We start from the raw sequence: 27,680 nt of genomic DNA, 5'->3' as shown, positions 1-27,680 counted from the left end.
TGCAGTAAGTCAGAGAACTTGTTTTTGCTTCTATTAATTAAAGTTCACAGCTATGAGAGAAGACAAAAAACCATTACCATCTATTAACTACCTTTAAATTTAGAGGAACAAATGATAATTGGGGTCTGTGAGACCCACCGGAGAAGTTAAGGGTTAATATTTAGTTCGAGGTATCTAAGAGTGTAGTAATGTAAAAGGATCCACGGTGCTTAAGTAGTACTTTGTTTCTATTTCTTTTAAGTATATTTACGTTTTATAGCCGCGATGGAGTCTACTGAGTGGTTCAGGTTCGATTTTTCTTCTCTTTCCAATGCGATAATCGATATCTCTTATCGCTCTTGATCTGATATTTGTTAACAAACAGTCAGACGGACGGACATAATCGTTCAATAAGACTTTTCATACTGAAGCATAGCATGCTGTGGAACCATGGAAGCGATAAATTCTTCTTTGTTTTTCTGCGTGCTAAAAGTCTTCGGCTACGCTTGTGCGGAGCGGTCGTTTAGGAGTGTTGGCAACTTATATGATGAAGCACTAGCATTCATTGTCTCTGTGATATTTAATGTAATCTGTTGCAGCTATGATAATAACAGTTACCCTATGTCAGGGGACTTTTGAGACACCCTGTATCTATCTCTCTATCTTATCTATCTACCTATATATATATATATATATATATATATATATATATATATATAGTGTAATAGATAAAGAGAAAGTGATTTCATCTTTAGACAATATTATAATTAAACAAAAACGAAAGCTTAAGACTTAATCACATTTTGGGTTACAGCTCTATGCCTTTTAACCATCCTGTGCATTGCCATCTAGTAGTGTCATAATGTGAAAGATAACTAACTAACTAACTCTATGGCCTATGGAACCCGAAGGTTCAACGCCGCGTTCACAAAAGCTCTCCACTGACTTCTATCCTTAGCTAACTGCATCCAGTTTCTACTTTGTATTCCTATCTCTGCGAGGTCCATCGTAATATTGTCGTCTCATCTGCGCTTAGGTGTTCCTAATGGTCCATAATGTGAAAGATAAATAAGGTTATGCATCAGTGTCAGTGTCATCTTAATAGATGGCGTGATTATCCTACAGAATTACTTATTAGGTTTAAGAGATAATTTGTTTATCCTCAATTTTGTCGAAAACCACGCATGAGGATTTAGTCTTATCATTTTGAATTTCTCAATGAGATACATGGATTGTTATATGTTCTCGTATTTGGACATTATTTCCCGTTATTGGCTAATAATATCGTATAAATAAATAGTTTCGTAATATTAAATTATACAAGTAGTTGATAAATATAATTATTATATTTAATTATTAATTATTAAATATCTTTATATCTTACATTTAATAAGCGAAGAGCAGTTGACAAGATCTTGAGAAAATGATAGTTTACTTTTTCCCTCAGCTCACAACTTCCCGCTTACAATTGTCTTTCATTATTGCACACCAATATTTTTTAGTGTCATTATAACAAAGAGGAAAACCTGTATCACAAAACTGATAGAACGTCTACAGACTATTCGATATATACGTAATTCCTTTTCGTGAAAGAGGAGAGGAAGGAACATGATAAATTTTAAAATGATGTAATCCCTTGTAGATAACAGGATAATAACAATTTCTTATCGATTATTTGCTGGCATTCAAGTGTGATAAAAGTAAAGTATAATGCACCCCCTAATTGCACAGACATTCCAACAAAATATATTAATAATATATATACAACGTTATTTACGATATATTGTACCGTACTGTATATATGTATCGTTCATTGCATGTTTTAAAAATCGCATTATACTTATCATTCGTGTAAATTTAAGACCTTATATTCATAATTTTCGCTGATTGGTTTCAAGGCAGAGACAGATCTTTTTAGTGTTTCTTAGTATCATGTAGTGCGATTTTCAACATTGTACTTTTGTTACTATGTCAGTCCGTTACTACACACGATAACTCTTCAACGAAAACGGATGTTTGAATTATATTATTTGTAATAGATAACTAGAGCGACTACCTAAGGCAAAGTTCGTTAATGAAGTTAATCCGTTAACATCTTAGTGGGTAACGGAGACTTTAACGGTGGTAATCCATATCTCGTTTCAAATTTGTAACATTCCTTAGCTTCTAGAAAACCTATGGACAACAACGTGTTCATGGATTTTCTCGGATTCTCCCATCTCCTCCTACAACCTCATTCCACCAATTCTTCATTCTTTTGCCTTAATCATCCGTCACCCTTAGCCTAAAGCGTATAATCATGGAACGTTAAACTCAAAGGTTTTATTTCATTTTATTTCTATGCAACCTGTACAGCACCAAAGAAATGTTAGTTAGCCTACCTATAATAAAAGGATCTTGTAAGGCATATTTATTTCCCTTTACTGTTATTTAGCACAGTTTATTTATTATTTCTTTCATTTTTACTTTCGAGTCTCGATATGAGAGCAAAATGAAGGGTTATCGTTAAAAAGAAATAATTCGAAATTTCAACAAATTTACAGGTTCCATGGCCCTTACATACCGAAACAGTTTTTTTTTTTTTTTTTTTTTTTTGACAACCTTGCAATATGGCATAAATCATTTGTCCTGAAAAGAGGAAGTCCTGAAGAAAGGAAGGAATTTTCTTTTAGTGAAGCTTTTTTTGGACGATTTAAAAAAAAAAAAAAACGACTATGGCAATTTTGTTCATATCTTGTAAATAAATGTTCCATTAATAACTCCACATTACAGAATAAGTTATTTCCCATGAAAAAAATACAGAGGGTTAGTTTACTCTTATGGCGAGTTTTTTCTGGACTATTTTGTAGAAGATGTCAGGTGATTTTGCTCATATTTCATAAATAAATGTTTCATCAATAACTCTACGTCCCTCATGAAAAGATCCAGAAAGAATGAGTTTTTCTGGTACTATTTTCTGAGAAAAGACTCAGGTAATTTTCTTCGTATTTCATAACCATTTTTTAAAAAATAACCCTACGTATAATGCTTTATAGATCACTTCGGTTCATTCCCGTTTCGCCGACGGACCTTTAGCAATATATATCATTATCTCACCTCATTTCATCTTATTCCCGTTTTGCCTACACTCACTCGACGAGAGATTTTTACTTTCTGAGGATTTTTTTTACAAAGATTTATGAACAAGTTTATTTCTCAACTCAGCAACAGCTCTGACTCTGACGTGATTAACTGTGATTCTAACCAAATACGTGCCGTGCCAAGCTCTAAAAGCCACCATTTTTCGAAAATGCTCATTTTAAAATGGCTCTCCTTGAAAATGTTAAATTTATCTTTTAGATATAATTTTTACTAGCTAAAAGCAGTCATTGTAAAAAAGATTCATAATGGCATGACTGTATTTAGTCGGTATATTAATATTTTCATTATCGTTATATTAGACTCCTGCCTTAAACACTAAATATCCCTCGACGAGCCAACATAGGCAAAACGGGGATACCTGTTTTACTTAAAGATTAGATTGAGATAATGATACAAATACTGGAAGCTCTGTAGGCGAAACGGTAATAGGCCAAACGGGAAAGTACCGATCACTTCTTATGAAAAAAAATTATTCACAATCCGTAGTTTATTCTTGGGGCCGAGCTTTTCTTATGATTTTTTTTTTTAAAACAATTTCCTGAAATAAGGCTCGTGCGATTTCGTTGATATCTTATTAAGAACTCTCATATTTGGTATAAAATAGTTTCTAATATGTAAATCTTAAATGTGCGAGTTTCTTCGGAAGTTTTACAAAGATGCATTGTATTTTTATAGGTATTTCACACACACACACACACACACACACACACACAAAAGAGAGAGAGAGAGAAAGAAAGTATCTGCTACCTAACGTGATTTAGTTTAAACAATTGGGGCGAGAATTTTTGGTGCGCTGGCCTGCACCCTGTAATTCTTCTTTTTTACTTTTATTTTTTATCATGAATGTGTAAGTCTAAGAAGCGCCTCAAACGAATTCTAAAAGAAATTATCTAAGATCTTAAAATTGACTTAATTTATAGATTTCAAAGAATTTTAAGAGAAGAACTGTAAAGCTTCTTCGTTTCTGTTGCGTACTGTATTGTTAAGAAAATAGAATTATTGAATATTAACTTACAAGAATAAACATCGGTTGAATACAAGTATTCCAAATAAAATATAAGCAAATGTCCGTAACAAAAATAGACCTAAGTAAAGAGCCCCACGGATATTACGTAAAACGGAAGTTAACAATATACAGGAAACCTGATAGGAAAAAGACCTTTGGGTAAGATGAGAGAGGGTGAGTATAAAGCTAATATAAAGAATAATGATGTAGGCATTTCCTGTCGGTTTTCATGGTGTCATTATTTCACATTTGGACTGTTTGACTGCATAGTAATGTTTCATGTTATTTAGCATATCAAGTTATGAAAGAATGTACACTACTAGTGAAAGGTCATCTTGACGTAGCGTAGTAATGATTCACGTGGATTGTCATGTGAAACGCTGTTATGTCATATCTTCGATTACCCTTGTTGTGTTATTCAGGTAGTTACTGGTGTTTGGTTAGGAACGAATCCTCTTGTAATAGCAACCGATTCTTACATTATTCAGGTACTTGCATTGGTTGGGTACTTTAAAGAATGTTATTGCTATAATAATTCACTATTAATAATAGTAGGTGATGTAATATTAGAATTTTGGGTAGTATACTCTCGACTTTTTTCAAGAATATAGCGTTGACCCAGCCCCGTATACACATTCTTTTGTAAATTTAAGGTGAGTATACGCTGGGCTATAAAAAATGTTAGGCATAAATACGCCGTACACTCCCGTGTATGTTTCTTCATAGTTTGTTCCTTCAAACCGAGTGCAGTTCGTATATAAAGAATGCCGTGAAAAAAAAAAACTGGCATCCACTCATAATCCTCAAACCAGATGAAGAATAATTGTATTTTAAACCTTGAGAAACATAGTTGAGACTGACATAAATACTGGTAATCCCATAGTTGTAATAATAATTACAAGTGGTGGATCGTGCCATAAATAATCATCGTCCGAGAGATCTTGCGGAAAACACCCCCGATAACTTTCATTTCAAACAAGTAACAGTAGCTTTGAAATCTATGTGGAGTCTTAGTTGCCACCAGGGCCGTGCCGTGGGGGGGCGAGCGGGGCGACGGCCCCGGGCGCCGAAGTGAGGGGGCGAAAAATCGGGAGAAAAAGAGGCAAAAGAAAGGAAAAATTACTTGGAATATATGTATGGGAGTGCCGTCGTATACTCTCGCCCCGGGCGCTGATTTTTTACGGCACAGCCCTGGTTGCCACAGCTCCAAATGCTGTCCTTTAAGTTAGTGCTCGATTCCCTGTTTCCAAGACCAGTTTCCTTGTTCTCACCCTGCCTGATATCTATTTCATATTAGCCATAATATTAAGGGAGAAAAAAAAACACATAGTGGGTGTTGAGACGTTGCAACCGCGCAAATGCGATCTAAAGAGGGATGGAGGGGGGAAGGGATACTGTTGTAAAATTCAGCATGGGTACTTTAAAGACCTTTACCGAACTGCACTTCTATTGAGTGAACACACTATACATCCTGGTAATAATATAGTAATGATGTCAGGGAAGGGACCTGTTGAAAGCAACAGTCGACAAAATCTTCCATTCAACGCAGAAAATTTTGGAAAAAAAGAACGGTGATGCCCTAGATCTGAAGAACTAAGCATAATTACGAAACCCTTTTTATTGTATATAAAACATCTGCATGATTAGTAGTTTTGCCAACTTTGAAAAAAACTGGCATCCGCTCATAATCCTCAAACCTTTCTTTTGACATTCCTTTCTTTTGCCTCAAACCAGATGAAGAATAACTGTATTTTAAACCATGAAAAACAGTTGAGACTGACATAAATACTGGTAATCCTATAGTTGTAATAATAATTGCAAGTTCTTTATTGTAAACAATACCGGTACTTTACCTGCTTTATTCACATAATAAAGTGGGTAGAACAGGTTATATTTTTTAAAATTGTAAGGCACCATACGCACCCAGGGAGAAAGATCGGACGTTATGGCACTGAAGGCGTCACCAGAGGAGGATCTAGCCCGGGGCCGGGGGGTTAGGCCTCAAGTTTTTTGAGTGACAAAACTAATTGAACCTATATTTTTGATAGTTTATAGTAAAGTCGTGACATAATTACCTACCATAGTTGGGTTCTGGTCCCCACCCCCGCCAGTTTCTACCTTCTAGATGCGCCTCTGAGCGTCACTATTCAAAATTCAAGCTAAGGAGAAGTAGACTACGAATCCGAGGAAATTGGGCGCTATAAGCGCCAGGGGAGAGAAAAAGGAAGATGTGGCGCCTAAGGCGCTACTCTTCAAAAGTAGTTGGATGCCATAAGACTGTTATGTATGTGTATAGATACTCTCGTCCGTGTCGTTTATCTGGCATTTTGTCGTCGTGGTTATTACGTATCTGATATATCTCTGCAAGGGGTAAATTTGCAAATCAACTCCACTCGTACCAACTAACGCCAGTTATATAATAGAAATATAGACACAGTTATGTGTTCTGAGATATACTGCTTTTACGCAAGATTTCTCGAGTGTGTGTGTATCAGTATCTCAAGGAAACAAAAAAAAAAAAAAACCTGAACCAGGCGTGCACCTAAAAATTTTTGTTGGGAGGGGACCAAGATTTTGGGGGGGGGGGTCCAATATAGTATTGAACAGGAATTATTCTGCACCCGAAAAGACGATGAATGATTGTTAGGTACTTCCACCTATATTTTCAGAAAAATAAGAGAACTAGATTGTTTTTATAAGAGAAAGAGTACAGGTAAAATGTAAGATCAAATCTTAATGCTATATCAATCATTTCTCTGCTAAACAAGTATTTTTTAAAAAAAAAAGAAAAAAAAGAAAAGAAAGTGTACAAATGTATACTGAGTTAGGAAATGTTTTGGGAAGAATCCGTATCCGGTGGATCCCCCGTGTGGGTGCGTCTTTGACAACCTAATCAAACACTTCATCTGTACTACAGTCTACATTAGCATAAGACCAATGTAACTTGAGAAAATATCGTGAACATACTGATTTTTTTTCTTTTTAAGTCTGTTTTACACGGAATATGTAATAATATTTTCTATGGAATTAAACATGAAATTTATCTGATTCTGGACATCGCGGTACGTATTTCGAGTGTTGATTTAATTCTTGACACGTAGCTAGAAATATTCAACATATATTGCTGGCGATGCTAGTGACACACAAATAAAAACATCTAAAACTACAGAGTAAGTAGAGGATGCTGATTCCCAACCTGAAGACCGTTTCTTGAAAACTCTTTCCTTTTCTCGAGATACAGTCAAAACTAGTGTTGTACATGAGACGAGAAGTACATTTTTGAATTCGAGACGAGACATGAAAGATGACTACTCTCGTCTCGTGGACAACACTAGTTCATCCAAGTTTTATATCTCTATCACTGTTTTAACATTGCATGATTTATAGTATTAAATCTATAAAAATAATAAAGTGAAAGGACGAACACAATGTGGAGCATACCAGTATAACATTGTCTAATAATACGCAAGTCATTTATACAATATACTCCAAGAATAAATATGGTTTAAATGCTGGTGTCATTACATCTTTCGTGGACCTCTCGTGATGCGGAAGGATTCTAATAACTTCTAGGTCAAATTAAGAACAAATCAGGGCATACATTTTTTACAGAAATTTACAAAAAAAACGAGACGAAAAAGTAATTCTCAGTAACTGAGACGAGAATGAGACGAAAGATCTACAGAAATTTACGAGACAATCTTGTCTCATGGGCAACACTAGTCGAACCTCGTAGCTCAAGACTTTGGAAACGGTCGAGCAGATCGAGGATGTTGATTCCGCATCTGGAGACCATTTCTTGATAGCTGATTTTGTTTCAGTCGAAAAAGCTCAAGATGTTGAAAACAGCTCTATAAATAGCTGCTGATTCCGAATCTAATTCCGCTTCGTCAATAACTCTTTTCCATTCTAGAGATACAGTCTAAATTACCTAACTCAAGACTGAAAATTGACTGATGAATCGAAAGCGCTGATTGCATTTCTACAGACCATTTCTCAATAGCTCTTTCTATTTTCGAGATACAGTCGAAATTCTCACAGGTCAAAATATTGAAAACAGTCTTTTAAATCTACGTTGTTTTTTTTTTAATCCGAGGACCGTTTCTCGATTATTATTATTATTATTATTATTATTATTATTATTATTATTATTATTATTATTATTATTATTATTATTATTAATAATAATAATAATAATAATAATAATAATAATAATAATAATAATAATAATAATAATAATAATAATAATAATAATATTTATTTTTTTCTTAATATATTTTCTACATCCTTCTATTGGCGACTCTTCCGAAAAATGTTGGCATTTACTTGCTAGTTAGGGTCCCGAATTAGCTGGAATGTACCGAATTTTAAGAAAATTTTTAGCGTCCAGAGTTACATCTAAGAGGAATGCATTGTATGGTGTGATATCAAATTATCGGAAACACTTCCAATATATACGATATAAATTCTTAGAGGCAATATTGACACACGATTTATACTTATGACTATCAAGATATCGATATGGTTCTGTCACTGAAATTCACTGTGTTGGCAGCAGTGAAATCACTGTCAACCAGGGACGCACCCACATTAAGTCACTGCCGGATCCAGGGGGTGATCGGGCGATTCCCCCCCCCCCCAGAAGAAGAAATTTTCTTATTTTATATATAAATAAAACCCATCTCAGAGTTTGAAGTTCTTAAAAGTAACTCTAAGCAGCAGTATGACAACCATCCCAGAAGTCGGTTTTGGATCCGCCCTTGCAGGGAGTCCGCTGGATTCGGATTTTCCAAAAAACTTCCTAATTTAACATACATTTGTACATTTTCTCAATAAAACTATACTTGTTTAACAGAGAAATGATTGATGTAACATGAAAATTTGATCTTACACTTCATCCGTATTCTTTCTCTTATATATATATATAAAACATTGGGTGGAACCGGCTATAGTCGACTTAGGTTAGTACTCGACCACTTGGGAAAAATACATTGTTAAGATTAAATCTATTCTATTTTGAATTCCAGTGAATGTCTTAGTGAAAACTTTAAATATTGTCTGGTATCACTGCAAACTTGTATTGTTTTGTTTGACATGGTTAACCTGAATCGCGCCAAAGTGTTTAGGACTATAGCAGGAAACGGAATAAACACAGAAGAATCTTTTTTTTTTTTTTTTTTTTTTTTTGAACACTGACAACAGGTAGGAAAAATGTGTTTATACAATCATGGTCGTTACTAATTCAGGTTTTAATATTCAAATAGCTTGTGTTGGGTTAGTTCTTTAGTTTAATACTTGAATATTATAAAATTTGTTTCTTTTGGGACAAAGAATGGGGAGGTCGACTACTGCATTCTTTCAAACAGTCAATTTCTGTAGTCGACCATGGTGGTCGACTAATACCATTTTGAAAATTCGTAAGAAATTAATTAACAAAGTATATGGCTTGAAAGGTTTGAAGTTAATATGCTCTTTAGATCACAAAAGAATCAATTTAAAGAAACGAAAGCAGTAGGCGACCGGGGAGGTCGAGTACTGGAAACAAAGTGGTAGACTTTAGAGAAGAAAAAATGAAATGAAATTTTTGAGTTTTACGTCCTACGATTATGCCGGTTAGGCTAAAGGAGACGGTGATGATGAGTAATGAATGAAATGGTGGAATGAAGAAAGTGGGAGGAAACGGGAGAACCCCGAGAAAACCCACGCACACGGTGTTTGTCACTTTAGAGAAGAGTAATATTTGTGGTAAGAAAATGAAAGAATTGAGTGAAACCCCATCGACAAATTATAGATGGTGAGAGAATCGCAGGGCGAATCAAGTGTACATGAGAAGAAACGATGTTATTTCAGTTCTGGCTGAAAGTACAACAGAAAACAAAGAAACAAACTGAACACAACAGTGAAACTTCGAATGAATAAGGCTCCTTACTCTCAACTCCTTAGGCTTTAACAGTTGATGTTAGGCATACAAGCACTAGTCCATTGACATTTAATGATTCTCCTCTCAGTAGCGGGCAATATGTTCCTCCCGAATGTGGAAGTAATCAAGTTTCATTGGAAAATATTGAGCAGCATCTGTGGTGGCCAACAAAGGTAGACTCTGAGAAATCACGTTGCCGGGAAACTAGATCGAGGTCTTCGAACAAGATTCCATTTGCCATATCTTCAGCAGAATGGAAAAAATATTATGAGGGAAAGGAAGAAATGGAACGAAGGAAGGAAGAAGAAAAAGAAAATCGAAAAAAGGCTCGTCTTGAGAAGTTTTCAGCGAAAGAAAGCAACAAGCGTTCTGGCAATAGAAAGAAAGTACACAAAGGGATACCAAGTTCTGAGAACCGGAAAAGCATTCCTGACAGTGGCAATCAAGAGCAAGGAACATCCAACCAATGCGAAAACAGTGCCTTTGATATCCCTGAGAATTATTCTTGTATTCCTAAATTAGTGGAACGTGCTACAATTTAACAGGAAATTTGCAGTAAATGCAAAGGAAATATCGACGAAAGCAATAAATTACAGCCCAAATGTGTAACTTGTGCAGACTGTGCAAAACCCATCTTAGATGCATTCCCGAAATTCACAGAGCGTTCTTCCCTGATTTGGAAGCACACACTGCGGAAAAGTATGAAGATTTCCAATGCTCAAGCTGTATCTATCAATGCGAAGATAGCGACAGCAGCGATGAGGATTTTCTTCTGAGTCAATGTTGTCCTTCGAAATGACTATTTATACCTATTTCTATTATTAATTTAGTCTATAACTATTCTATAGAGGAGAAGTCATTAGTTGCTGTTATAAACTATATTTATAATATATGTTATGTTAGTTTCTTGTTCAACTTTAAAAATATCATCCAGCATATCTTCGCACATCCAGCTATAATTTGCACAAACTTGTCGAATAGGCCTGTATTTATTTAAAAAAAATGTGGTTTAGATCCAATGGTAGCCACAATTTTTATTTAGAATATTGTGAATTATAAATGTGTTTTTATATCAATTTCTGAGATTGCTGGACAATTTTATAACTTGGAAGTCCTGGTCGACTACTGGTATACGTAGTAGTCGAACTTATCGGTGGTCGACTACAGCAATATTTGTCACATTTATAATAAAAAAGTGTAATAAATTAATGTAATAACATTTTTGAAAACTAACCTAATCCCATGATTCTAGAGAGTGCACAGAGTACTATACAAATTTTTTGCACATGTTCAATTAAAGAAAGAACACAAAATAAGATTTACGTTTTTCGTAATCAAATTCGGTCGACTATTGGATAGTTTACCCTTTATTTATTTATTGAAAATATAAGTGAAAATATTTTACAATTACTTATTGTCTCTTCGGGTGGAGAATAATACCTATTCAATACTACATTGACGTTAGTGGCTTATGATATTGTACCCGTCCCCTCTCCAAAAGCATGGACCAATCCCAACAAAATTTCTGGGTGCGCGCGTACTGACAACAATGTTATTCTTTGACCGGTTCAGTGGTTCACAACTTCTGTTCAATTTTTCACCGACAAGCTGACGCTACGAGTTTCCTGTTTCGTCTGTTTTTGGTGTACAGTTTTATTGCAGTTTTCATGCACGAATAGGTATGTATGTTTCTCTCTGCTGTATCATTCTTAAAAGATTGTTCCATGTTCAAACTTTGAGCATGAGGAATCGGTGGTCTGCACATTTTCGATAACTGTGTCCTGCTTTAGGATTACCGAAAGGTGGCAATCCTACCCGCACTCAGTGATGCCAAACGTGGGATTTTTTTTTTTTACAATGATTTTTGGAAATGAGATAAAGGGAATTTTCGTACAAATTGGCATGATTTATGGGATTTTTTCATATATCTATTCCGCTGACATCAACAAAATTGTCTATGGGCCAGGGGTAGAATGAATCCCCAGTAAATTTGAAATTAATATTAATTTTCAAATTTTGTTATTATAAAATACATAAAATAGTGTTAAAATGATTTATGCAGTGACTTGTGAATGCCAAGAAACAAGTGCTAAGCAATATTAATTATACTCTGGTATTTTTTAAAAAAAGAAAGAGAAATGAAATTGTAAAAAAAATACAGAATTAACGGAAGAAAATAAAACGAGAAACGTCCAATTTCCAAATAGTTCTATAGGAAATGATTGAAGAATGAAGTATGGCAAAAAAAAAAAAAAAAAAAAACCTGACGGAAATATTAAACTCAAAACAAAATGTACTTACTTTCATCAGCATTTTCAGTTGTCTCTTTCAGGAACGGAAAATACTTGTTGATAAAGTGTTTGATGAACGTAGACCAGGGCTGGATCTAGGGGGAGTCAATTCGGGACATTTGCCCCGGGGCGCAGCTGGTTGAGTATGAAGGGGGGACCATTTCGATGCAAAGTTGGTATGAAGGTTGGGCAGATATACGTCTTTGCCCAGGGCGCAATATTTCGTAGATCCGACCCTGACTTAGACTATATGAATTTTTGAATAATTCAGTCATATATTGAAGAAAATGACTGACATACACAAATTTTACTGTGTATGTTTTCTAAGTTTAGAAAATTTTGTTATTTGTAGTGTGGAAAATTCAAGAGCAAAATGGGAATTTCTGCCTATCGAGATGGGATTTTATAACATTTCAGGTTGGTATCCCTGGCCGCTCTTACAAAAAAATTTACGTTACAAAACCATAGCAACTAAACCATTCCAACGTAATGTAATTCAGTTATATTTGTTTACTATTGGAAATCTTTTATTATTGTTATTATTATTATTATTATTTACCGCGTTTACTAGCCATTATGAATAATTTATCTCCATAACAAAAAGAAGTTTCCATACAACAATTAACCAGCGGGTATTGACGTAATGATTAGCGAATGAATGCATGTTTACTCAAAGCACTGAGTGTAAAAAACATTGAAACATGTACTGCACGTTAATTACGACATACTACTCTTCTGTGTAAACAAACATATATTTATTCTGTAATGTTAACGACATTTGAGTATGTGTCTAAAAGACCATCTCTGGATGTGCGTATTTGAGATACAAGTATTTAACAGTTATGTTGACAAAGAAAAAAGAGAAACGTACTCTTATGTCAATTAATGGTTAGTGCGAATGCTTTTATTGTGTATACTTATCCTGGATTTTATTTTCAGTGTGAAATCAGAATTTTCGGTACTTACAAGCATTGTTTGAAAATTAAGGTATCAAGTTCAGGTTTAGAAACCCAAAAGTAGGGACGAAGAGAACCAGATTGTCTAGTTAAAAGTGGAGAAGAACACATAATTTATGGATCTAACGCCAGAGAATTTGGTGTGGTTATCATATAGGTTTAATACTGATTATCCCATTACATAATGTCCAAACTCATAAGCCCGAATCTCGGGTTCAACTGACCTCGAGTTCAGCAAAATGGTGAACATGCGTGAGCAGTGAGCATTAGTGTTGCTCACGCGACGAAGCGAGACCAGAAATAAGATATTTCTGTCCTGTAAATTTTGTAGTAGTCTCGTCTTGTCTTGTAAATTTTATAGAAGTCTCATTTCTTAAAGAAACTTTTCTTGTTGTCTTAATTCAATTTTTCTCTCGTCTCCGTTTGTAAATTTATGTACAAAACGTATGCTCTGCTTTTATTATTAATTTCACCTAGAAATTATCAGAATCCTCCCGTGTCGCAAGAAGTCTACGATTGATGTGATATAACAATATGTTAAATATTGTGTAATGACTTACGTATCTTAAACGTTTATAAATACTCTTCGTTGTGTTCGTATAATCTCTTTATTTATTTATAGTTTTAATACTATGGATCATGTGACACTAAAATATTGCTTGAGATCAAGGGCGCCTATGTTGTGGTTTCCAAGGGGGGAGGGGGCAAGTATAAGCGACGTTTCAAATATAGTTTCAAATTTCGCTGTAACTAATGTAAAAATTCTATTGGGTTTTCGATATTCGCAAGTACAATTTCCTCTTAGGAGGGGCCGAGCGCCCCACCTTACCCCCCTGATGGGCGCCCTTGCTTGAGATCTAAGATTTAGGTGAACTAGCGTTGCCCGCGAGATTCGAGAAATTTCTCGAATTTGTGCCGAAGCCTGAGTCCGAGCAAGTACGATCCTCAGTGCTTAATGTAAACTTGTAGTTTCTGGTACATTTCGTCGGTTTCCTGAATCATTGAGTTTGGTTGAATTGAGTAGATTAATACAGCCATGAAGCACACGAAACACCTCAAATATATTCTTCGGGTCCAATGTCGGCGCTGGAAAAGTTTTAGGAACAGAAGCGCGATCCAACAACTGATAGAATGTGTCCATTGCCAAATAAGATTAGGTTTGTCTTTCATGTGTGAAAATGTGTGAAAGAGTTCATATTTTTTCGCAGGAGCAACAGGAGAGTAGAGCAGAATTCAAGACGCTGATTTCTTTACTGCTCGTTACATTTCTCCCACACTTCACCTTTTCTAGTTTCTTTAAATGGCCGAATAATCAACGCAGAGTTCCTCTGTAAAATCTCGTGTCATTTTCCGCGAATCTACTTAAGTAATCGTCTTCAATTCGTAGTAGCCAACAACAAAACGAGATCCATGACCTTCCTTGTCTTCCAAGCATGAGAATCCACTAAAGAATTTTCGGAACGACGTAACATTGTATATTCGCTTATCCATTCGTATTAATCCATGTTTCGAATTGCTTGGATTTCTCTGTAATCGAGTTTTAAATATATTGAACTAGATTTTGCGAAAATCATGTTTTCGTATCTATTGTCTGAAACCTAATAATAGAGGAAAGCACAGAGATATGTCCTATAATGTACTACAACGTGCGGAACATAAGCTTTTGAATGACACTAACAAAGTATATAGATAAGATGTTTTATGGCGATGGTTATGCGTCAAAGTGCATAACGCTCTTGTCTTTGGTGCGAGTGGTCCTGGGTTCGATTCCCGATGGGGACTATCGGTCGAAAAACTATAAAAGCTTTTACAGTTCAGCCACCCTGAGTGAGATTTTCCTCATTCACATCAGGCAAATGCCGGGATGGTACCTAATATTATAGGTCCCATGTTGCATCCTTCCTTCCCCAATCCTTTCTTCCTTCTCTTTCCCCGGATAGTGTGATCGCCGAGGGGCGTCGTCTCTTATACGTGACGGGACAGTGGTGCCCCCCTATGTCCATGACGCACCCCCCCCCCCAATTGTCTATCCGTAGGTGTTCTTTCATGAAAAAATCTTCTTTTCGATTAATTTTTACACCCTCTCAAACATATTTACGAAAGTTTTGAGATACGCATTGCTGTGGCACAGTATTTGAATTTCCACAATTGCGTTCGGTAGTGGTATCCAGAGCGAAGAAGCGAAGCAAGTTTCATCTGAAGTTTCATCGCCTTCACTTGTTTGTTGATGTGAACAGTATTCAGCTGTCTAGAATGGAGCTCGAAAGGGAACATTTTCGGGCAATGATCCTTTACGATTTCAAAAGTGGTTTGAACGAGACACAAAGCCCTGACCGTTTGCAGGGGGCATTTGGGGACCTTGCTCCTTCCCGCGCTACAATTTTTCGATGGTTTGGTGAGTTCAGAAGAGGCCGGACATCGCTTAAAGATGAAGAGAGAGCTGGACGTCCGGCAACAGCTGTGTCAGATGAAGGCAAGATTTGATGGAGTCAATTCTCGACGCGTCTCTGACATTGTTACTGGTGATGAAACTTGGATCTATCAATTTGACCCTGAAAATAAACGCCAGTCTACAGTTTGGATCTTTCCTGACGAAAGTCCACTCACGAAAGTGAAGCGACCGCGAAGTGTGGGGAAGAATATGGTCGTAACTTTCTTCTCCAAATCTGGCCATGTTGCAACTGTTCCACTTGAAGAACAAAGGACTGTTACTGCTCAGTGGTACACCACTGTTTGCCTAACAAAAGTGTTCCAGAAGCTTCGGGAACGCCGTCCAAGAACTGGATTGCGTGGGATTCTGCTTCATCATGACAACACTTCCGCACACACGGCCAACATCACAATTCAGTTTTTAGAATCTACGGAGGTCAAACTTATGACTCATCTGCCGTATAATCCTGACCTGGCCCCGTGTGTTTTTTTTCTGTTCCCCAGGGTCAAAGATCGCATGCATGGGAAGAGATTTTGCAGCCCTGAAGAAGCTGTAGTGGCTTACGAGAATGAACTTTCAACACTTGAAGAAAAAGACTGGCAATACTGCTTTCAAAAGTGGTTTTCGAGGATGCAAAAGTGTGTACAGTGTAATGGTGAATATTTTGAGAAAATGTGTTAAGTTGATTTTAAGTAAGTTATTTCAGATCTCAAAACTTTCGTAGTGACCCTCGTATATAGATTTTAACCCCCCCAAATATTTCAATGACGCAGTTTGCGTCATACCCCCCCTTCCCCTTTGTGGGCACTGTGACGGGATAACATGTTTATAGATGCCGAAAACCTGGAAATCAAATTCCTAAATTCCCCGAATTCCTTCATTAAATTTGCACAATCCAAATTTAGCTTTACTTCCCACGATTGTACCTCGTAAGCCAAAGGATACAAACGATCAATGCAAATGAGTGATTATAGAAGAATTGATCGAATGAGAATTTTGGGAGTAAACAGGAGAACCTCGAGAAAACTCACGAAATCAATGCTGTCCATCACAAATTCACATGGCCTGAGATTGAGAGACTCTTCACGCCAGAAGTGAGCCCTTTACTACTGAGTCACCTTACGCCAGCCCCAACTTAAGTGTAGGTTTGAAACTAATAGTTAGGTTAACATGTTACAATAGTCTAAACTACATAAGAAAATCCTAGTGTTATATTTTTCACTTTTTCCTCCTATGCTTCTTATTTGAGGATTAAAGTTCGTTTGATAGAGCTTCTTGTTTTTTTGTCCTCTGTCTTTGATAATGACTGGTCGGAAAGTTTTACTATAGACAAGAACTTATTGATGCCAACTGGTGAAGGAAATCGAAGCCACTATGTGGTGGTAGGTTAATTTTATACAATTATCATTCGATATCTTTAGCATTCGATTTATTTTATTATCGAACCCTTTTTTCCTGTATTTATACAGGGTGTTACAAAAATTTGTCACAATACAGGGTGGCCCAAAAGTAGGTATACAGTACCGTGCTGCATTATACAGTACCATACTGCATTTTATATCATTTCTTATTGTTATCCTTCAGGTAGACTTAGTTTCTTAATTATTTGTTCTCAATGTCTTTTTACTTATATCTTAAGATCGGAAGAGCCGAAGCAAATATACCCATAAACTAGAACGTTATACTTGATCAATGCATCACCTCTGGTGCTTGGGGTCCCGGGTTCGATCCCAGCCCCCGCCAAGTGAACTTTGTGGTGGACAAACACCGTGTGCGTGGGTTTTCTCGGGGTTCTCCCGTTTCCTCCCACTTTCTTCATTCCACCATTTCATTCATCACTCATCATCACTGTCTCCTTTAGCCTAACCGGCATAACCGTGGGACGTAAAACTCAAAGATTTCATTTCATTTGTTTATCAATGCAGGAGTGTATACCTACTTTTGGGCCACCCTGTATTTTGGGAATAGATTCTTACATCAAAATAAGAACAAAAAAAATCAAATGGACCTGTGGTCGGAAGTGCATAGTTTTGTAGTTAAAGGGTGCCGAAACGTGAAAAAATAAAATCCAAAGGTCTATAGTTTCACTACTATAGGACCGATCGTAGTCGGATGAAGCCATCACTGAGGAACTAGTATGTGAACTATCCAAATATCTATCTTTCAGAACCCTCCGGTACTTGCACGATCATTTTAAGAGAGGATTTTGGGAGTCCTTTATCACTTTCCACCTGCCTCTCTAAAAAATGGTGTGCAAGTACAGGAGCATTTTTAAACATGGATGTTTGGGTACTCATATCAGTTCCTCAGTGATGTCTTTACTCGACTACGGTAAGTCCCATAGTAGTGAAGCTATGAACTTTTAAAGTTCGCTTGTTTCACGTTTTCGGCACTATATAACTCCGAAACTAACCACTTTTGAGCACAGTTCCATATGAACTTTTTTTTTTTTCTTATTTAGATATGAGGAACCTGTTCTCAAAACATTGTGACACTTTTGTAACACCCTGTATATGGAGGTATAAAAACATTTTCTCGAATTTTCATTGATCTAGTTAGTACAAAATACAGAGAAGGTAAAATTCATTACAAAAAACAACTCTTCCTTTGATGACGTCAGCCCACAGGTGATGTTTTCATAGATACTGCTCGCTTAATACTGTGTTCTATAAAGACCATAACATTCATATGAATTGATGCTTCCTATCTTATCTTCGTAATTTTTTTTTTCGTTGGGCATAAAGTATGGGGAATACCTAAGTTAATAGACTTCTTTTTTTCTTTCTTCTCACTTCAGTGCAAAAAATGCTTTAATTGATGGTAACCTTGCCCTCATTTCAGAAGGATTAACAAGTGACAATGTAGGTAGAAGATAGCATTGACTCCATGTGAAGTGACTACTCCAGCACATGATATTACATGTTTAATCAATCAGTATTGCCAACTACCAGTGATAAACGTGTCTTTCTCATGTTCATAATCTCATATACAGCAGTGGTATTCAACCTGGGATGCGCGTTCACTTCTTACGTTAGAGGATACGTAAAAATTAAAATAACATAGTCCTATAATGTACTACTGTTCTGTAACGTAGTTCTATTAAATTTACAGGCATAATTCTGTTTATATTTATAGTAAAGCTGTATGTTTTTTTTTTTTTTTTTTACTTAATAAGAAATCTATTCTAGAATGTATTTTTGATCTAGTTAGCTATAATTTGAATTAAGAATAGCTGATATATGGAGGTATGCCTACACGCTTGAATGAAAAAGAATCGTTAAGAGTACACGAAATGAAAGGTTGAATACCCCTGCTCTACCATGTATACTGGAAAAAAATTTCTGTAGTTTAAAATACCAACTATTAATGTAAAAATCACTTATCCTTCATTTTGTAAGTTGATATACATTTCCTTAGATTAAATTACAAAATTTGTTTATTATTTTTTTTTTTTACAAATTTACACTAACTTTATAAGAAAAAATATTTTTATTGATAAAAGTGTAATTTTAGACCATGTGATATTAGTAATTTTACTTTGTAGTTGTAAATTGATTTACACGGAGGCTTGGCAAACAGATTGCCATTTTTTTTCTTGTAAATTTACCTATGGAATTTTTTATGTGTATATAGAAGTTACAAGCTCATACACAAGATTCATTTACCAATCCATAGTAATATCTGAGACAATATTTTTCTTAAAATATATTAGAGAGCATTTAATTCTAGTTTATATTTAAATTATTGCTAATATTGAGAATAACTTCTTGCAAATACTATTTAATTTAATTCACTTGTTCATATCAGTGATATACTCAAATATAGGCCTATGTATAATAAAACATAATCAAATTAATAACCTTAACAATACTACTTGTATTATTAAGAAAGATTATATTCTTGCAGCTTGAAGCAAATCCCTTGGTGTAACTTTCCCCCTGTTCTTCTAAGGACTTTTTTCTTTCTTTTTTTTTTTTTAATGTTCCTTTCAATTTCATTTTGAATGTTGATATGTAATGATGTGTGGAAAATTTCAAATCGCCCACAGCACAGCTGAGAGAGAATCCTGTTGTTTTTCTTGCAGTCGCGGCGACCTGCGCAACAACAAGTGATGGGGGGGCTGTTGCCATGCAGTGCGCGGATGATGAGCTAGCAAGCGGAGTGAGTTGGCACAGCGAGCGAGCGAGCGAAAAAATCAGTTGCTAGTGAGAAGCCGCGAGGTGTGCAAGTGAAGTGAAGGCGGGTTTGCTGCTGTGAGCTTCAAGTCGACGGCGCACATGTGCTGGCCGACGGTTGATCGAAATAGCCTCCGTAAGTGACCCAGGATCATGACCGGTGGTGGACCAGTGGTGAAGACCCCGAGGAACGATACCTCCTCGTATCATGATGACGAAGATGATGATTCCGTGGACCTGCTCCCGACACCGCCGGACGGTGGTTGGGGGTGGATGGTGGTGTTTGGGTCGTTTATGATACACATTATCAGTAAGTACTTCATATTTATTTTTCTCTTATAAATTTTACACTGTGTGCATCTTTTGTGTCTTTTATTGTCTGCTTGCCAGTGATTCTCCTCGATTAGATACTTACGAAAAGTATTTTATCAAATTATTCTGGAGACTCCAATAAGCTCCCTCGTACTTAAATAAGGATAAACGTCCTTTCTTCCTATTTAATAGGGGAGCCGGTCTTGAATACGTTCAAAGACCATCCAAATTTCTAAGATCTACAGGTTTAGTTGGAGGTAATCAAAGTTAAACTTCTATTCTCTTTATTTATTTATTTTAGTTCTATTACGTACATTTCGAGACTAAGGGAGACGGTGATAATAATGAATGAAATGGTGTAATGAAGAAAGTGGGAGGAAACGGGAGAACACACGGACACAATGTTTGTCCACAAAGTCCACTTGACGAGACCTGAGATCGAATTAGGAACCCTATGCACCAGAAGTGAGAAATTCTGCCACTGAACAACCCTCAGTCAAACAAGCAATAAATCAATCCAACAGAATGTGTTATTGTAAAACTTCTCAAGTTTACTTTTTTTTTTTTTTTTTTTTTTTTTTTTTTTTTTTTTTTTTTACAGTTGAACAAAATAGGATAGGAAACAAGTGTGATTAAAAGTAATAAATGTTGCATTTCATCTTTAAGTTTTGAAGACAATGGACTTCAGTTATGAAATTCATTGATTTGAATAGCAATATTCCAACTTCTAGGCGTGAATAGGTATGTAATGAATTTTCGAATGAAATTATAATGTGCAAATGAAGATAGAATAACTTTACTATTGGCGGTCTATAGATAATTAATGGTTATATGACAAATGCAAAGAGAGTTAAATAACATAACAGTAAATAAATAACGGACATAACGGGATATAAAAGTACAAGAGTAATAAAGGATGAATTTAAGCCAAAAAAAAAAAAAAATCCGTACTTATACGTATTTTTCTAGTTTTGTATTTGGTGTCTTATAAGCAAAGTAGAAAAAAAAAAAAAGCACACATATATCTTAAAGTGGATATTTACTTCTTGTTTCGAAACACGTGAGATTAATCCCCAAAACTAACAACTGTTATAATTTTTACCAATAAATTGAACACCAGTCGTTTTTGTGTCTTACAGCTGTTTAGTAAAAAGCTGAATTGTGTTGTAAGGCTACGAACTAGAAAGTGGGTACCGGTACGATCAATTCATGTGACCTACGTTCAAGCTTTTTGAGAGTACTTATGATTGATTCGAGCTAACGACCCTTTTCAAACTGACGGTATATGAGGTGTAACTCTCTATTTCAAAGTAAGATGAGAACAGTATTTATAGATATGTATCCTAGGCACTTCTATATATATATATATATATATAAAAAAATCGAACCCAGAACCATGAGATTGTATCCTACGCTAAATTGAATTGTTAGTTTTAAATAGGGAATGAAGACCAAACAAATAACAAAATGAATTTTTATACTCAACATTACCTCTTACATTATTTCTAAATTTCGCTCTACACTTGAGAGGTAGGCCGACGGTGTATAGTTTTTGATGTTCCAATACAAACTTGATGGCTGTTGAATAAAAATTCTACCACTTAACAGTTTTTTTTTCTTCGATTTCGTAACATTTTTGTTTTTGGACTTGTTCCCTCCTTAAACCCGATGATTCAATTGTGGATTCCTACATATCAGAATTCCTATATCCTATCTTGGTGCTCAACAGCAGCGTCATTTAAAATTTTGTTGAGGGGAGAGGCGAAACAATAGTTGTCAGTAGATTTTCGGGTTTTTCATTGGCATATTATTATTTTATGGATTAAAATGTATACGAATTTCAAACTCACAGGGGGCAATTCCCCCCTGGAGTCCTAAATGACACCCCTATGATGAAATGAGTCATGTTTCTAGAAGAGCTCTTGAATATATGGAGGAACACTAATTGTATATGTATATGTAAATTTGCCAGCTCACATTTTTTGAATGGTGCCAGGCGAAAAAGAACAAATAACTATGTTTCTATTCCAAATTAAAACTCAAACTATACTTATCCAACCGTTCATTCATTCATCTATCATTCGTTACATACTATAATATTCGTACTCCAAACAGACTTAGCTAAGCCAAATGATAAGCAAACATTTGAACATTTGGTAAAGATCTCATGCGCATCCAGACTTAGATCCCTCTGATTTCCGTAACGATGTATTCTACGAGAAAGAATTAAATCCAATGGATTAGGTTCAGAGACGACATGAGAGTACTAAAATCTAAAGCGGTACCTAAAAAATGAAAAGAGGAGGAAGATATCTTAAAAAACTTCTTTTCATGGATATTTATAATGACTTTAGGGTCATGGAGATAGAGTGGTGAAGTGCTCAGCTTTGAGGTATTTTGGGTTCCAGATTCGATCCCAGCTCTCACGAAGTGGGTTTTATGATGGAAAAATGCGTGGGTTTTCTCGGGGTTCTCTGTTACCTTTCACTTTCTTCATTCTATCTTTCGTTCAATATTATTATAATCGTCTCCCTTAGACTAGGAGCCTAATTTGGACATAAACCTAAAAAGAAAAAAAGAGACTTAAAATGACCTTATCTAGAATGAACGTGAGAACTTCAGAGGTGGTTCTGCCTCCTTCACATTCCCCATCGGTACTACTTTGCATCTTGACATTATATTTCATGAAGTGCTGTGAGCGATATACATTTTTTCTTTTCAATATATGTCTGCAGGCTTACTTAAAAAAAAAAAAAAAAAAAAAAAGTCCGAGGAGTACAATCAAAATGTGAGAGAGCTGCATTGGGGCACTAATTGCAAAGAGGTGTGCCCTGCACAAGAGTAACTTTCGGTTGTCATAATCGGAGTTTGCTGTATTTTAAATCTAATAGCTCCCAAATTACGATAACGCCTCACAATAACGCCGAAAATCTTGTGTCTCAACCGGGAATATAAATATTGTATATGGATGACAACCAATTGGCTGGACGGAAGCACACCAACAATACTACTAGCATACGTAAAATGATTAAAATATAAGATTAACTTAGATAAATAAAGGCGAACATATTGGGCATACAGTAGGACCCAGTTATTAGACCCTACTCGTATAATTTCTTTGGGAATTATAGGAAATCATACAATTGGGTCGTTACTGTATGTCCAATATAATTGCTTTTAATCCTGTAAGTTAATCTTTAAAACGGGTCAATTGATCAGAAAAGCACATCAAAAGGCAACAGCTGACAGCGACTAGTAACAACACATTATGTCGAAACTCTCTAATGTGACCGCTACATGCATTCTTTCCTGGTATTCTCTTTATATTGATTTTCTTTTTTCCTTCCTTTGCGTCTTGGGTTTAAATTAGGACAAACAGAGTGAAAACAATGCCAATTTCTGCTTTACGGATACCAAATCTATTGTTTAATCTAACACTGGAAAAGGACAGCGGATTTAATATGAGAAAAATGGAAAACATGCCTCAATAGCAATAGAGAAATGACATTCAAGATTACTGATCTACGGTAAATAATTCTTTATGGTTGGAAGAAGTTCTTGGAAGTATTCACGATCACAAATTGACTAACATTTTTCTTTGAAACTCACTTTTATCTTGAAGCTACTTAAAATTATAACATTCGAAACTAGACACGAAAATTGTTCTTTCTTTCTTGCGTACCTATAATTCAGTAATAGAGAGAATACTTAATAAAATAGATATGTATATATCCACATGGTTAATTTAAGCGTATTTATATTGAGATCATGGTTCAAGTTTAATCGTGTGAGACATTTATGCTGAATTTTGGTAACATACTTGATTTTTTTAAAAGATTAACCTTACATTCTGCGTCACCGAACATTTTTAGTGCATATTTATCTTTCCTGATAGTCTAGTGGTCTAGCGCGCGCCTTGGGAACACAGAGTTCTAGATTCGATTCCCGGTGAGGAGAGCCTTGAAATTTCAGTGCATTGCGGTGGATCGGATTCCACCTGAAATTATAGGTCCTTGTATCATACTGTCTTGGTGCTGAAATGAGACACTTGATTCAAACTAGTTGTGCGCGTATTTAAAGTATTTTATATATACGGTGTGAGTTCTATCAAAAGTAAAAGAAATAATCACTCATGATTGTCTATAAGACGAGTAAAGCTTACCGTTAAAAGTATCGTATACGTGATATCTTGTCTCGGAAAATGTATCCTTTTCTATGGTACATTCGTCTCATATATCTCGTCACGAAAATCCTGTCTTGTCTCGTCTCGTGAACAACCCTGCACTAACTTCTATTTTATTTTGAAGAAAATGTTTATGTGATGCATAAAAGAGCATTAATTTTATGCACGAAGTTATAAAATGCATGTTTCATAATCTGCAACAAAAGGCTTTCATCGTATATACTTGCATTTTCCGGAGATAAACAAATCCAGATTTAACGCAAGTTCCTTGCCTTCTTTACCTACGAGCACAACCACCGGAAGCTAAGGAAAGCGGTAGTCGTTAAACAGAGTACGGATTTCGCAATTTATTTCGTATTTGGTTTGATTCCTGCGGCCTGCCATCCGTACTGACATTTTCCTCACGATTTTCATCAGTCTTACTCTCTGAATGTAAAACGATTCCTGTTCTTAATATTTACCGTGTAGACCTCTTGAATTCTAGTTGCTATAGTCTGCAACTTTGTAAGTGACGGCTCTTTCATTTTGTTTCACACTTTCCAATGGTGTATCTATTTATTAAGATTAAATGGGAAATATAGAATAAATCTGTATCTGTTTGATAAATCATTGTATTGACTATAAATACATACAGTAGACTCCCGGCTATCTGGCAGGCTGATGAAAGGTCAGTCTGGATAACAAGAAACCCGCATAGACTGGACTTCTATAATTACTCACCTCCTGTCCCACGCATCCTACTAAAAACAAATCTTTTATACGAAAACTCACTGTTATTCATATTTTCCGCTCTCTTAGTACAGACCAGTATTTTATGAATGTTTATGTACTATATCGTACGTTTAAAAAAATCACAGGAAAAGGAAATCCAAGAATAAAATATTGTGCACTTAAAGATAAATTTTACATCTAACTTAATTACAGAATGCATAAAATGGTATATATCGTACACTATGAATGCATACAATCAGGGCCGGATTTAGAGGGGTGCACCGGAGCACATGCACACACCCTCCGTTGTGAATATACACTATCTAAAGTAGAAAGCTGGCAGTGAAAATAGCAATGCCTTCCGAAAATTTCATGTTTCCGTTTCGAGCTTAAAAGAAAGAGGAGTTTTGCAAAAGCAATAGTTTAAGTCACTTCCTAATACACACCAGAGATGCCTAAAGGCATTCAAAAAATTTAAATTTTATTCAAATGTACTGGTAGTTAATGGTGTACCCCCTCAGAAAATCCTGGATCCGGCCTTGCATACAATTTTAAAATAAAAGTATATTAACGCAAAACCTAGGCCTAATTCTTAGAGTAATAATTTAAATTTATTTTACTGCTCAATGATAAATGATTAGACAAATATGATAAGGTAAGCCTTGAAAAAGTCCTGATAGATGACTGCTCTTCCTTGGCGAAGTCACGCTTTTATGAAGGCACTAAAAGTCGAGTAGGTCATTGCACAAAAAAAAAAAAAAAACTCATTTTATTACAGTGATTTTTGTTATTTTTTTTTAACTATGTCGATAGCCGTGAGTAGTGGCGAATCTAGGCCAGGGCCGGGGGGCTTAGCTTCCTCAGTTTTTTCAGTGACAAAATAATTTAAGCTATTATTTATATATTTTTGAAAGTTTATATATACCTATCATTTCATAGTCTGAGTACTGGCTGCCCCCCTCCAGTTTTTACCTTCTAAATCCGCAACTACGTGAGTCTATTGTAGATAGTTTCAACTTCAAAGTATGGGAGTTGTATATGATATGGAATCTGGACGACTTCAAATTTCGGGCGTTGTTTGTCTTCCAAAAGTCAAGAGTACATCGAGTATGTGATGTTGGGGAAAAGGAGTTTGAGACAAGAAACGTCCTAGCCCTATTTCAAAAGGTACGACTTATTTTAGGACTTCAGGAGCACGGGGGCTCAGTGGTAGAACGCACACCTTGAATGCAAGTGTCCCTACTTCGAACCCCTACCCGAATTTGTAATGAATAACACCATGTCTGAGAGTTTTCTTGGGATTCTATCGTTTTCTCCCGCAGTCTCATCCCATAAATTCTTTCGTTATCGTTCACTTTCACTATATAAGCATCATAACCTTGAGACCTAAATCAAGAAACTTCATTTTATTTATTTTGGGACTTTGTAGATGTTATCTGAATACCTTTCGAACATCATTCAGTCTATTTTGATTGAACTTTTTAACCATGACGTCGCTAATTTAAAGTAACTATTCTTAACTCATACTATCGTTGACAAAGGTGGGAATTCATAAATAATGGATGAGTAGATGTTTGGGATTTAGAGTCCCTTTCGGCGCCAAGGCTACATGAGACGCGAACCTACAGTTTAAAGTGGGATCCGAAATCACCCCGGGAATCGGATCATGGTCTCCCGCACCAAGGAATTCATAAGAGAATCTATAAGGATCCAAACAGAATATAACGTAAAATAAACTGGTCTTATTAACATAACTATTCCTTTTTTGGGTCGTAGTATATACGTATATGTATTTAAAAAGTTCAGATATTCAGCAAATTATTTTGTTCTCTCTCTGAACTTGACTGAGAATTTCTTCGCTTTTTCAGTGATAACTTACCGCCACTGTTTATGCCTCCTTTTAGCAAATATCAGATTCAATGTTGTGTAAGCACAGTAACCAGAATAAATTTGACATTGGCCAACACAGAATTTCTCTCGTGCCCAGTATGCAGCATGGATATCTTGCCTGACTCATCCCGTACAGCAGTTTCAGAAGTTTATCTCGTGAACTAGTTCACCAGTGTTTGTTGAAGATTTCTTTGTAAATTTACCTATCATGTGTGATTCCCAGTAATCCTTGTGACGAAAAAAAGAAAAGAAAGAAAAAATACATTTGTTTTTACATTCTCATTATATTATTACGTGTGTTTAAAAAGTTGTGTATTACACTTATTTTCATATTTTTAGTTACTGGCTGATGATTAAGGTACATGTCTTTAGTGCGTATGGTATGAAGTTCGATTTTCGGCGAAGGCAAACAATCTATAGCCTATTGATCTAGCATCATGACGCAGAGAACTATTATAATTAAGAAGTAGCGATCTGAGATCTAACAATAGTTGAAAGCCGATGTGCTGACCACATATCACCTTACCCAAAACCATCTGGCCAATCACAGCCTTTGTGGGGTGTGTAACCTATATATCATCGCTGCGCCTCGAAGAACCGCTATGTGTTGAAACCACAACTTTTCAAGAGAAGCAAAAAACATTCCGAACTCTTAAAATTTTGCCAACTATACACGGAATAGAAT

The 27,680-nt window shown here is 35.7% G+C and overlaps 1 protein-coding gene across 1 annotated transcript in view; it reads left to right on the top strand.

Moving 5' to 3' along the window:
- Positions 1-27,680, top strand: part of Mct1 (Monocarboxylate transporter 1) — a 227,302-nt gene that overhangs the window by 54,691 nt on the left and 144,931 nt on the right. The window contains exon 2 of the mRNA XM_081768997.1: positions 19,809-20,209. Within this exon, the coding sequence (XP_081625123.1) occupies positions 20,053-20,209 (157 nt within the window). The 5' untranslated portion in view covers positions 19,809-20,052. The remainder of the gene's footprint in view (positions 1-19,808; positions 20,210-27,680) is intronic.

Source organism: Thermobia domestica, chromosome 8, assembly GCF_964235325.1.
Source record: "Thermobia domestica chromosome 8, izTheDome1.hap1.1, whole genome shotgun sequence".
Classification (NCBI taxonomy): domain Eukaryota; kingdom Metazoa; phylum Arthropoda; class Insecta; order Zygentoma; family Lepismatidae; genus Thermobia; species Thermobia domestica.
The sequence above is the reverse complement of the archived record's forward strand: the minus strand, read 5'-3'. Positions and strand labels throughout refer to the sequence as shown.